Genomic DNA, 12708 nt, shown 5'->3' with positions numbered 1-12708 from the left:
CTCTAACTTTTCCCAGTTCTGATGAAAGGTCATTGACCTGAAATGCTGGGCTGAACTTTCCCGGCCCCGGAATTGGGGTGGGGGAAGATTTAACTTTTTAACCTGCTAAGAGCAGGGTGGGAGGGGGACCTAGTAGCACCCGGGAAACCTGGAAGTCCAAGCTTCCCTCCATGCTGTGGAGTTTTCTCTACAGTTGGGCAGGGAATGCTGGAGAAGAGGCCGCAGGACCAGGTAGGTCTGAGCCCCAACCCCGGGTGGGGAGGGGCGGGTGGTTGAGATTAAAGGGCTGAGGGATTGGAGGGCAGGGGATTGGGGGGAGGGTGCAGGTAGGGGTTGATAAGCCTGCAGGAATAGAGGCTTGAAGGATTGGAGGTAAGGGGGTGGGGGTAGAAGTGTGAATGGGAAATTGGGGATCAGAGGCCTGAGGGATTGGAAGCTGGTGGTTGGGGTCAGGGATTGGAGACCATTAGGTTTGGGGGTGTGGGTGGCCAGGGGTCGGAGGCCTGAGGGATCATTGGGGTGGGGTGCGGGGGTGGGTCTTGATGTCATTGGGACCTGACTGAGTGGGGAGGCTGCATGATCAACCCAGAACAGAAGAGGAGAACTATTGAATGTCGTGGAAAAGGTAAGCAAAAGTGCTCCTCTAGAGCCCATAAGAAAGGCTTAAGCCTCCGCTGCTCTGATTATGCAGCCCCTATGAGACAGCCAGAGAACCTGATCCCTCCACCCATGGGCGTAAATGAGGCCTGGTTGTTAAAATCAGCATATCAAACTAAACTCTAATGCATTGGGGAGAATTTTAACAGGACAGGAAAGGCAGGTTTGCATGCTTATGGGTAGTTAAACCCTTTGAAAGTGACATTGGTTTGGGATCCTGACATCATCTTGCTCACTTCCAGGTTTCACCTGGGCAGGTTTGAAGATGAGTGGGGAACCCACCCCTCCCCCCACCCAGTGCAGCTATCCCGTAAGGCATTTAAAAATTGAATTAGATTATTAACCGCTGTTTAAACCAACCATTCTGTCTTTAACAGTCAGCAGACCTATTTCCCCAACTGTCAGCAACTCGCCAGGGTCCAGCAGGTGACTGGTAGAGGGGAGAGCTTCTTCAGTGAAACTGACAGGCTGGGAAGACTTTGAACAGTGAAAGTGAAGAGCAGGAGTCATGTCCATGTGAGAGGCTGGTGCTCACAGCACGCTTTCTCAGAGTGCTTCAGTTTGCCAGGTGATTGTTAACTTCTTGGAAGTCACTTCACCTGTCTTGCACTATACTCACTTTGAACTGCACTTCCCTGCTGCCAGCCTTCACCAGGCCATGGGAGCAGCTTATGCAGATCTACCTTGCACCTCTGATGACGATCAAGAGGAAAGCAGCAGCACCAGCAACAGGGGCAACACCAGCAGCAGCACCAGCTGCCTTCCTCTCAGCCACATGTCGCTCCACAGGGCTGGAAGGATAGACACAAGGGGGGAATTTTATGCTCTCCCCTGTGCCTGGTTTGGAGGCCTGTGAACGGCCTGCCTGCCCCACTGCCAATTGAGGCCCTTAACTGGGCAATTAACCCCCAATTAAGGGCCTCTTCCCACTGTAACCACAATTAGTCGTGCAGCGGATGGCCCTTTCGCCACACAGGAAGCATTGCAGGAAAAGCCATGCGGACAGCTTCCCAACTCTGGGGGTGCGGAGGGCTTTCCCTCGTTAAAAGGCACAGTGCCTGAATGAGGGATCCGGCATCTTGAAGGTGGGGGGCCCGCTGACAGCCATCCCCCTGCCCTTACTGTTGACTCCCTTCCCCCACCCCCCTCACAATCCCCCAGTCCGCAAGACCCCTCCTCACACACACTACCTGAAGGGGTGGTAGAGTCAGGAACACTCACGACATTCAAGAAGTATTTGGATGGGCACTTGAAACGCCATAACATTCAAGGCTACGGAAATGGGATTAGTTAGGACGGGTACTTGATGGTCGGCGCAGGCGCGTTGGGCCGAAGGGCCTGTTTCTGTGCTGTAAAACTCTATGACTCTATGACTGACCTACCTGAGGCCTGGCTTCAGTAGGTGCACCTCCAGCAGCAGCCATCGCCTCTGCGGTGGCGCTGCGGCTGCCGGCCTCTGATTGGCTGGCAGCTCTCCAAGGGCAGAACTTCCAGAGACAGGGTTCTGGATCCTGTGGAAGCCTCGCCACTGTCCACTTAAGTGCCTGACTGGCACTAGATTCGGCAGGCCTTCCAAAGAGATAAGGCATCACTTTCTTCACACGTTGAGACCCCCACTGCCAGAATAAAATTCCCCCCAAGGATTCAGCTCCAAGGAGATGAGGCCCCCAAGACAGGGTCAACAGGCAGAGTATCATCTCTCTTGACCCTAGTGCCTCAGGAGGCTCAGGCTCTCGGCAATTGTTGCTGACATCTGCAGCCTCCTGTGGTAGGGAATATGGGATTAATGTAGGATTTAGTATAAATGGGTGGCTGATGGTCGGCACAGACTCGGTGGGCCAAAGAGCCTGTTTAAGTGCTATATGACTCTATGACTAATACCTCCTTCCCAATGCACCATGCGGGCATGCATTGCCAGTGGCCATCAAAATGCATGTCACTGGATGGCTACCACCCCCCACAAACGTGGGCCTCTGCTTCCTGAGGTTGTGTGCTCTATTTTCCTGCAAACAGAGAAAACAAAGAATTGTGAGTATTAGAAATGGCTTGTCTGGAAAGGAAGGATAACATTTGTGGAGGGTGACTGTGAGGCATGGGTAGGAGAGGCCAAAAGGATGAGGGTGAGTGTGAGTTGTTGGCTGTTCAGATGGGGATGTGAGATACCTGGAGAATGTGGAATGATTGGAGCTGCAAGGTGTGTTGACCTGAGGAGTGCTGTGCAGGAGATTGCTGGGAAAGTCAGAATGAGGGGGTTGGCCCTGAAAGTATTATGCCACTCACCTTTTCTGCCCTCCTGAGGTCCATGATCCTCTTAGTGCACAGTCTCCAGGTTGGAGGGGCCACACCTGCTGCTGACTTCCTTGGTGTCTTCCAAGCACGCCTGCTTGGTTTGAGAGGCTGGACTCTTCCTCTCGTCTTTGGGAAAGGTCATCTCACTTCAGTCCTTCAGATTCCACAGCAGGACCTCCAGGTAAGATTGAGAGACCTGAGGGACAACCTATTGAACTGTACCTTCAGATACCTCTCCTAATTTCCCTAATACACCTGCCTAGATTGAGACTCTATCCCCCAACTGCCAGGCATTTTGCTATGTTAAAGGTCCTATATAAATGTGAATTGTTTTTATAAATTCAATTGTCTTTTTCAAATAACCATTAATAAAGGACAGGTACCACATTTATTCCTCAAGAAACTAGACATACACATAAACAGCACTCAGTGGTTTAAAGTAAAGATAGATTGAAAATATGACCATACAAACCTTTGGTTTGGACATGGCAAACAGGAGCTTTTGTGTTGGTTTGTCTTTTGTACATACACCGTCTGCTGTTTTTCCAACTACAAGCATAAAATCATCACGACAGCCTCCAAAAGTCATGATAGTCTTATACATATATGTTGTTAACAAGCGCTGTGGCATTAGAGAAAAAACAAAATAATTAGGTTCAACAAATATAAAAATTAGATCAATATTTTTTAATTTTTAGTATTGTCTTTACTTTAATGACTAATAATGATTGCCTTATACAAATAAATCTTTAAGGGGCGATTTTAACTACTGGCGGTAAGTGTGTGGGAGGGAATGGCATTTCCGCCCATGACTTTGAGTTGGAGGCCCGTCAGATTTTACCTGCCTGATCTCATTTGAATGCCACAGGTCAGCTGCTTGGCCACTTCCGGCAGAAAACCGGCTGGCAGAGGAGAAAAGATCCGGCAGCCTCTGGGCATCAGGAGAAGGCTGCAGGCAGCAAGGAAACCCCTGGAGCAGGGTGATGTAAAGGTACTGTGGCTGGGGAGGGTGGGGGAATCCAGGGTAGCAGAGGTCCAGACTTACCTTGTGTGGCCCTGCTCCTCCTGAATTGTTTAATTCTGATTTCTGAATTCATACATATACTGTGTTGTTAAATTTCAAAATTCATTGATATTTAATGACTTACAAATCTCTATGGTGGTAAAGTAATTGACAGCAAATCAGTTCAATGTCAAAATACTATGCGTTTTGTTTTCTCTTATTTTGGAAACATGATTCAATCCGGTTGAAAGAGCAGCTGACAATAACACTTTCATGTATATAGCTATAATGAATTTATGCAGACTTTACTAATTTTCGATTTGCACCAGTGAATCAGTTTGTATTGATCGTTGTTCCAGAGTTTTATCTTTTAGTGGTAAAGTTTTAATTAATCTCTGAACTTCCTGGTCCACATGTATAGAGGTCATTTCTAAAAATGTTCTTCCTTCACAAAAGAGGGGAAGCCTTACTTTGGTTAAACAGTATCGTACTGCATGTTTCAATTGAACACAGGGGCAAATGTGATAATGCAGTATTTAAAGATGATCATTCTTACCATAGAGCTGTACTCCAATATGCTGATGCCATTCTCATGCACAGCTAACCATACTGGTGCAGTATCAGATAGTTGTGGAGCAATAGGCTACATAATGGAAATAAAGGCAGAAAACTATGATATATCCAGAAGCCAAAACATGTTGATAACAGAAGAATACAAGATCAGTTAAAATCGGTTGAACCGACAATTTGACCTCTTGTTCACCATCTTCCCATATTTCTTAGTAAAGTCTGGCTTGGGTATAAAATTAAAACCCGATCCGAGAGCAGCCAAACCGAACCCGACCCGGGCCCATGTCTTTTAATTTTTTTAAGTGCCTGACCCGACCCGAACCTGACACATGTAGTCGGGTTTGGTCGGGTAGCCAGGCTTTAATACACAGTGCGGAGTCCCGACTGCATGTTTCCCGCCTTGATGTCCTGAATGTTCATTTGAAGATTACTACCCAAAGCAAGGTAGCACTATCCATGTCCAGCCCGACACAACCCGAGCCCGAATGCTGGACCCGGAAGAGAGACCCAACCCAACCCGAACCTGACACATGCTGTCGGGTCTGGTCAGGTTCGGGTCGGGTAGCCACGCTTTATTTCATAGTGCCACATACCAATTGCCAATGCTTAGAAGGTAGATTTCAAACATTCTCCCTATCACTAAGTGGCCTTCTAATAGGTACAAAATTCAGTATCATTAACTTTTCTACTGTCCTTGTTATCGTTTAAAGAAAAATTGGTAAAGATCATGCATACTAAGTAGTAATGGCTTTCAACATATTTCCATTATTTGAGTCAGAAGCTCCTATTGATTTTTGTTTTCTGACTATCATCCACCTATGTGTAGTAAAATCATAAGCGTGTTGATAAAGAATGTATTTATGACTTAGCTGCACTTATTCACAATGCACTATCTTCTCCTGTAATGTTCTATGGCTAAATAAAACCTATGCATTCTGCATTTTCACATCTCCCCATCTTTATCCAGCAAGGAGGGCTGTCAGAGATTTGTTTCCACACTTCTACTAGTAACATTCTGCAGCCAGATACTAGCAGGTTTATGTGAATATTCAGTAGGAGTGACTCTATCTTCACTACTACTCATTGGGGAAGCATTTAGGGTGTCACAGTGGTTAGCACCACAGCCTCACAGCTCCAGCAATCCGGGTTCGGTTCTGGGTACTGCCTGTGCGGAGTCTGCAAGTTCTCCCTGTGACCGCGTGGGTTTCCTCCAGGTGCTCTGGTTTCCTCCCAGATGCCAAAGATTTGTGGGTTGATAGGTAAATTGGCCATTGTAAAAAAAATTAACCCTAGTGTAGGTAGATGGTAGGAGAATTGAGGGGATGAGAGAGGGAAAATGGGTTTAATGTAGGATTAGTATAGATGGGTGGTTGATGGTCGGCATAGACTCGGTGGGCCAAAGGGCCTGTTTCAGTGCTGTATCTCTCTATGATATTGTAAGATTACAGAGCTCGCAAGGTACAATATTTTGTAACTTGAGCAAACTTAAGAATTGACCATATTTTATGTACCAGAATGTGCAAGGCCAAAAGACTTTTTGAAGTAAAGTAAAAACAGCTGACTGCTGCAAGCTGTTTTACACAGATAAGAGAGGCCTTGGGCAGGAACATCTCCAACTGTCATGAGTACAGCAAGAATATCTCCAGATCTGGCCTTGAAGCCCACGGGTGACTTAATGAACTATTGATGTGAAACAACTTTTGTTGGAATACGAAAAAAAGGGAAGATGGACAACATCAAGGTGGGCTTTTATCCCATGGTTTAGACGAAGAACTTGATATATTATTGGGCATTTTGGATTAAGGGGAACCTTTTATAGAACAATAAGGTACTATCAATATAAAACCCTGGTCCACCTCTGAAAAAAAGGTATAAAAGATGTCGTATGAAGACACTCAGGGATGCAGTTGAGGGCAACTTGGTTGGTTGTCAGTTAAAGAGCTACATCGAGTCACTGCAGAATGGACCGCTCACTGGTGTTCGTATGTATGAAGTTTTTGCTTATAGCCGCTAGAGCTTAAAGTAAAGTGGTAGACCTGTGCATGCTAATCTGTAATCTGGGATTACTGTGACAGTACTACCAGATGCTTACTTGTAATCACTTACTTATTTTTAAGTAAAAGAAACTTATTCCAGCAACCTTTGTCTTGAATTGTTTGTTCCTCATGTCTAAACTCAGTAACTGTTTCACAAAGTATTGTACAGTCCCTTCTTCTGCTCAGTGTTTCCCCACAAATGTACAATTCAAATTGGGAACCCATATTCCATCTCTCCATTAAACCATGCTGTTGAATGAAAGAATGAAGTAACAGAGCTAAATATATTTAAAACCTAGGTCTTCAACACTATGGACTGATATAAATTTAAGATGTTGTATGAAGCATTTAATACTGCACAATGTTAGAAAAAAATTGACAGTTGAGGATCAAACCTGGACAGAGTTAACAAGATCCCACCTTTGTTGCAAACAGTTTTGCTCCAAAAAAAGGCCACTTCCTAGCTACAGCAAAGTAAATGCGAACACAGTCAGCAGCAGCACGTCCTCGCAGAGCCATCCATTTAGTAGAAAGTTGCTGACGTAGTTGTCTAAAGTAAACACAATGGTACAGAGAAATAGTATTTTCTACTGCATGTACTGATTCAAAATATATTTTTGAACATAACTTATGGAAATAAAAATAATGGCAAAGATGTGTTTTGAAATGCTACCTGTGAAAGGCTGCTGATTTTATTTCAGCACTCAATACAAATAATTGTAGAATAAACATGCTTATTCTTTCAATAATATTAAAAAGAGTTATATAATTAACTACTTGAATATTTACTGAAAAGAATGGTAAAATTATGGAAAATTAGAAGTCCCAGTGTTTGTAATGAATAGGCTCCATACATACTTAAGTTGCTCATCTGTACAGCCTTGTTTGTATCTTTTGGGATAAAATTTCTCTATTACTTGCTTCAGAGTCTGGTTTAATTTGGATTGCATTGAGACCTGACCCGCTGGAGTCGAGAATGGTCGTTCAAAGTCACCAAACTCCACCTAATGAAAAATGCACAAATAATAGCTGTCATGCCATCTTGCCCTTAGGTTATTTAAAATGCAATACAACAGTAAGTGTCAAACTTCTCAACTGTACTGTTTTAATTTGGACATCGGGGGCCAGGATTTTACAAAGCTCCCGATGTCGGGTTCCGTGGCAGGGTGGGGCCGGAAGATTGTTCCGGCAGTGGCCTGCCATGCAGCCCGATGCTGGGAGGGCCGGGCCCGAGCTTCCCGGCGACAGCAAAACTCTGTGACACTCCCCTGCCACTGGGTGATGGGACCTGGATTAAAATATTCAAATTAGCAGAATGCATACATTTAAATAAAATTGACTCCAATTATACCGCGGGCCGCGATCTTCTGAGCGGCGGCCAGCACTCATTTGCCTTCACTTTCCCATTTGGGGAAAGCAGTGGTGGGGAAGGGTTGGGGTGGGGGGACCTTAAGATTTTTACCGGGGGGGTGGCGGGGGGAATGGGGTCAAATTTACACCATTAGTGTAGGGGATGTTGGGAAGGGGTGACCTCTGCATTTTGTTTAGATTTGTTGGAGGGGATGGTGGGGGAAAGGTCAAGTGTGGAAGGTAAATGCTTTGGGGTGGCGGGTGGGGGAAGAGGGGAAATAATGAATTTTATTGCTATTGGTGGGTGGGAAAGGGGCAGCAGATTTTTAATCAGTACAGTGGGGGGGATCTTACTTTTAAAATTTAAATTAGCCGGCAGGGTTTTAAAAATGATGCCAACGCCTGCACACAGGCAGCTGATGCCATTGCCGATGTCGGAGAGCCCGCCCCCCACTTGATTTTAGTGGGGGTGGGGGGGGGGGGGCTCGACCAGCATATTATTGTGGGCTGCCATGAGAAAGATCGTGGCGGCATGACGGCACGGGGCCTGCGTGTGTGAGCCACCATTTTATTCGCCGGCCGTCGCTCCTGGCAGCGGGTGAATAAAACTCAGCCCCGTGATATGAAATATCTAGACACACAAACTAGCAAAATCAGTTGATTGCTAGCTCTACAGAAAAACAAGTCTGCACTCAAAGTGCCAATCTGAATTACACTCTTTCAGGGATCAATGATGTAATCGTTGCTCTCTGTTGCATTAGTCAGGCTCTGCTGGAGTAGCAACACAAGTGTTTCGTCAGGGTTTAGCATCCCCAGCCAAAACATAAAACAATAATCAACTAGGGTGCCATTCCCAATTGGTGTTCATTAACCCTTATTGGAATCATTTTGGGTGTAGATAGGATCAGGCTCAGCATGATAGCTTCCAAGGTCAAATAGCTTAACAACATTAATTAACTAGGATTACACAGGAAAATGGCCAATTTGTGAGGTTTTGAAAGGCTGTCAATGCCACAACTCCAACACGTGCCACTGCCTTAAAGGGATTAAAGGGAGAGGTTCAGAGAATAAATTGAAAAAGAATCAAAAACATTTCTGCATATCAGTTTTTAAGGACATTTTTCTGATACACATTTCAGGTTTTTAGCCAAAATACAAGGGGTGCTTTTAACAATAAGGATCAGCAGGAGAGCAGTTAAAATGCAATGTCTCCATTTGCTGCTTTGTTCCTGTCAATCTGGGATTTTAACACTGTTGGTTTTGGTGGCAGGTGAGGCTCCAGTCAGACTCCAGCTGTCAGCTATCACAGCAATTTCTTAGCAAGTGTGTATGTATACATAGTGCAGTTGATATTATATATAAAAATATGTATAAAATATATACCGTTTAAATTGTTTTTCTGTTAGAAAATAAGGAGTATCAGAATTCAACATTCTACAGGCCTCCAATCTGGGGCTTAGTGTTATTTGATGCAGAGCAGCAAATCTCCCTGCTTTGAAACTGTGAGAGAGTAAGTTCTGTTACATTGCTGCATAGCATTCTTGCTACTATTAATTGTCACACTTGTTTGTAGTGAAATGTTGTAATGTTGCTTTCTGGTCTCGGCATGGTTTTTGTGAGAAAATACCACAATCTGTGGCAGGAGTCTGACATTCCATAATGCCCTGGGTTGTTAGAGATCTATAGATAATACAGGCTGACGTGGGTTATAGAGCTGCACAGATGAAAAATTTAATTGTTAGGAACATGAAAGATAAAAAAAACTAAATACATAGAAAATTGTTGAAATGCAGCATAATTTTATGCATTTAGCTAATGTACATTTTCTCTTTATAGAATTAACTTGAGACAAATTGTTGAAACTGGAATTGGTTAACAGGTTAGTTACATTCTTACCTGAGCTAGCAGTGCTGCCATTTCTAATGCAAGTTCTTTGTTTACAGGAAAGTGTCCATTTACAATTTCAGCATTTGTTTGGTACATCAGCAATAGTTTTTCTCTATCTGTCTCCCCACGAGCTTGAGTAGAGAAATAGAGCCTGTCAATGTGAAAATAGTGAAATGAAATATATGACATTCACTTCTCCTGTCATTCAAAATCAAAATCTGGGCTGGTGCTGATCAAGGCTCCCACCAAAAACATCAACCTATCTTTCCCTTTCAGCTGCTGATGAACCTGCTGTGCCAGATAGCCTTTGAGGTGAATTCATTATAACCTTAAAATTACAAAAAAAAAGTAGAATACAAGGAGTAAGGATAATGGGTATGTACTTGAATTGGAAGGAAGTGACTTGTAGACCCAAATTTACTGGGATGGGATTTGAAGTTGGGTGGGGTGGAGAGGAATACTGGTTAGGACGTCTGGGTTTCCCCGAATACCGTGGAGTTTTAACTCCGTGGTGGCGTGCTTTTTTTAAACAGGTTCGCCACCTGGAAGCCAGACTGATTAACCGGCTTGGCTTCCTGTTGGGCGGGGAACTCTGCAGAAGAGGCTGCAGGTAAGTTTCTTAAGACATTAAAATATTCTCATTATGAGATCTTGACATGAACTTAAGGTATTGTCCTAAATTAATTAAATTTAATAAATTTTTAAAAATCTGGAATTGAAAGCCAATGTCTGTAATGGTGCCTTGAAACTATCATTGATTGTCATAAAAACCCATCGGTTCATTCATGTCCTTTAGGGAAGGAAATCTGCTGTCCTTACCTGGTCTGGCCTACATGTGACTGCAGACCCACAGCAATGTGGTTGACTCTTAAGTGCCCTCTGAAATGGCCTAGTAAGCCATTCAGTTCAAGAGCAATTAGGGATGGGTAACAAATACTGGCCTTGCCAGGGATGCCCACATCCCATGAAAGAACAAAAATAAATAAGAGATTTCTTGTTATGAGATGCATCATTCTGATTGGTGATGTGTGCACTAGTGGAAAAAATGTTTTGTTTTGAAAATCAAAGGTATGAAAGATAGAAATGGTGCTTCTGACAGAAGAGCACAGAGAGAAAACTTTTTGCTGAGGTAGGGAGGGTTACAGGAGTTCTGGGAAGTTTAAGAATTCTACTAGCCAGTGATAAGCAAATAATTCAGTTTATCTCTTGTATGTAAGAGTTAAGTTCCTGAGAACAGAAAAAAATGGTTAGTGTTAACAAGAGAAGACAGATGCTAGAAGAGGCTTAACTACTATGACAGAAGGAGCTTCATCAAGCTGATGCCTGAAGGCAGTCCCAAGAATCTCAGAGGAAGGCAAGACCCCTACTGCAGTGATATGCAAGGATAAGGTTGTATAGGATCTAGAAATCTTTGCTAAAATTCTGAGCTTATCAGTCGGAATAAATAACTGGACTTTTAACATATCCCATAGGCTGGCTTTTCAAAGCTGTTAACTTGTTAGCTATATATGGAACCGAACCTAAACTAATCTTGGTGATTTTATGTCAAGCATGGAGACTGAGCATACTATTGACTTGTAATAAGTAGAGTTCAGTTGATGCTGAGTTACTGTGATATATCTTATTGCCAGTATTAATTGCATCTATTAATAACGAATTACTTGAGGACTCTTACTGTTTATTAAGATGCTGCTAATTGCATTATGCTAAGTTTGTTACCAAAGAAATTTTAGTTATTGTTTTCATAATCTGACTTTCTCTTTGATTATTTTGGCAAGAAGTGGTTAACTCATTCAATTTTAAGTACAGTATCTAAACAGATGATCGGTAATGTACATGTCAATATAACTTAGACCGATTGATGCTAAAGGGTCCAGTACGTCCCCTGACATGGATGGTGAATTGCTGAGGATTCTTGGATTACTTGAGGTAAAGGGATTAAGGATTCATCTGAAACTCATAGATTAATATTCCTTACATAGTTCATGGGTTTCCTGATTAAAGTGTACTTAGACCTTTCACGTGGGCAATATGAAGATGCCCAATTCCAACAGCTTACAAAAAGAGCTTGAACTCTGAAGTCCCGATGGATTGAATATTCATAGTAAAAAGAAAGAAAGAGACTTGAATTTATATAGTGCCTTTCACACCACCAGGACATCCTAAAGGGCTTTACAGCCAATGAAGTACATTTGAAGTGCGGTTGCCGTAGTAATGTAGGAGACAGGGCAGTCAATTTGGACTCATCAAGGTCCCACAAACAGCAGCTTTTTAGTGATGTTGGCTGAGGGATAGAAAGATTGGCTAACATACCAGGGAAAATCTCCTGCCCTTCTTCAAAACAGTGCCATGGAACTTTTTACATCCACCTGAGAGGGAATCTCATTTGAGATATCTATATAAATGTAAGTTCTTTCTTTTCTTTATTTACATGAAGTAGGTCTTTAAATGAAGCTCTCACACAGTATATAAAAGAGCATTCATAGGCTCCAGGTGTGGGATTTCAGGTAATGCACTGACTGGGAAGTCAACAAGTTCATAAACTGCCGAGTTGCCAATTCTCGCTAATTCAGTTCCGGTCAGAACTGTTTTTGTAGATTGGAATATTTTATTTTTTGTGATGACATCATCAAAAAAATAATGCTACAAGCCAATTACCACAAGCTTCCTAATCTGGCACTTGAATATAATTAAATGATCAATGAAGAGTTATAAAAAGGATTATTAATTCTATTATAGAATTTTTGCAGGGAAGATGGTGAAGCTGAGAAAGGTAAACATTGGAATGCTAATTCTGACTGCTTCAATCATTACCTGTTCTTATAAGTGAAACGGACAGTTCTAGTTCCCTCAAATTTGCCAGGATGCTGTTCTTTGGAGGCCTGCTCCCATTTACAAATTATGTCGCAAATCTGA

General features: G+C 43.2%; 1 protein-coding gene across 6 annotated transcripts in view; it reads right to left on the bottom strand.

Annotated features, from left to right (window-relative positions):
- The window catches only part of plekhh2 (pleckstrin homology domain containing, family H (with MyTH4 domain) member 2), a 220935-nt gene that overhangs the window by 16977 nt on the left and 191250 nt on the right, over positions 1-12708 (bottom strand). For 5 of the 6 annotated variants that reach the window (XR_010976258.1, XR_010976259.1, XR_010976260.1 and 2 more), the window contains 6 exons: positions 12607-12704; positions 9802-9943; positions 7414-7559; positions 6976-7105; positions 4506-4592; positions 3419-3568 (listed from right to left, as the gene is read on the bottom strand). Coding sequence is in view for 3 of the 6 variants with exons in the window: in XM_068045177.1 (XP_067901278.1) it covers positions 3419-3568; positions 4506-4592; positions 6976-7105; positions 7414-7559; positions 9802-9943; positions 12607-12704 (753 nt within the window). In the remaining 3 variants the exon portion in view is untranslated. Of the gene's footprint in view, positions 1-3418; positions 3569-4505; positions 4593-6975; positions 7106-7413; positions 7560-9801; positions 9944-12606; positions 12705-12708 lie in introns of those variants that run through there. The other variant, XM_068045178.1, reaches the window with a different exon arrangement.

This window comes from Heterodontus francisci, chromosome 13 (assembly GCF_036365525.1).
Source record: "Heterodontus francisci isolate sHetFra1 chromosome 13, sHetFra1.hap1, whole genome shotgun sequence".
NCBI classification, from domain to species: domain Eukaryota; kingdom Metazoa; phylum Chordata; class Chondrichthyes; order Heterodontiformes; family Heterodontidae; genus Heterodontus; species Heterodontus francisci.
Note: the sequence above shows the minus strand (reverse complement) of the source record. Positions and strands in the feature narration are given on the sequence as shown.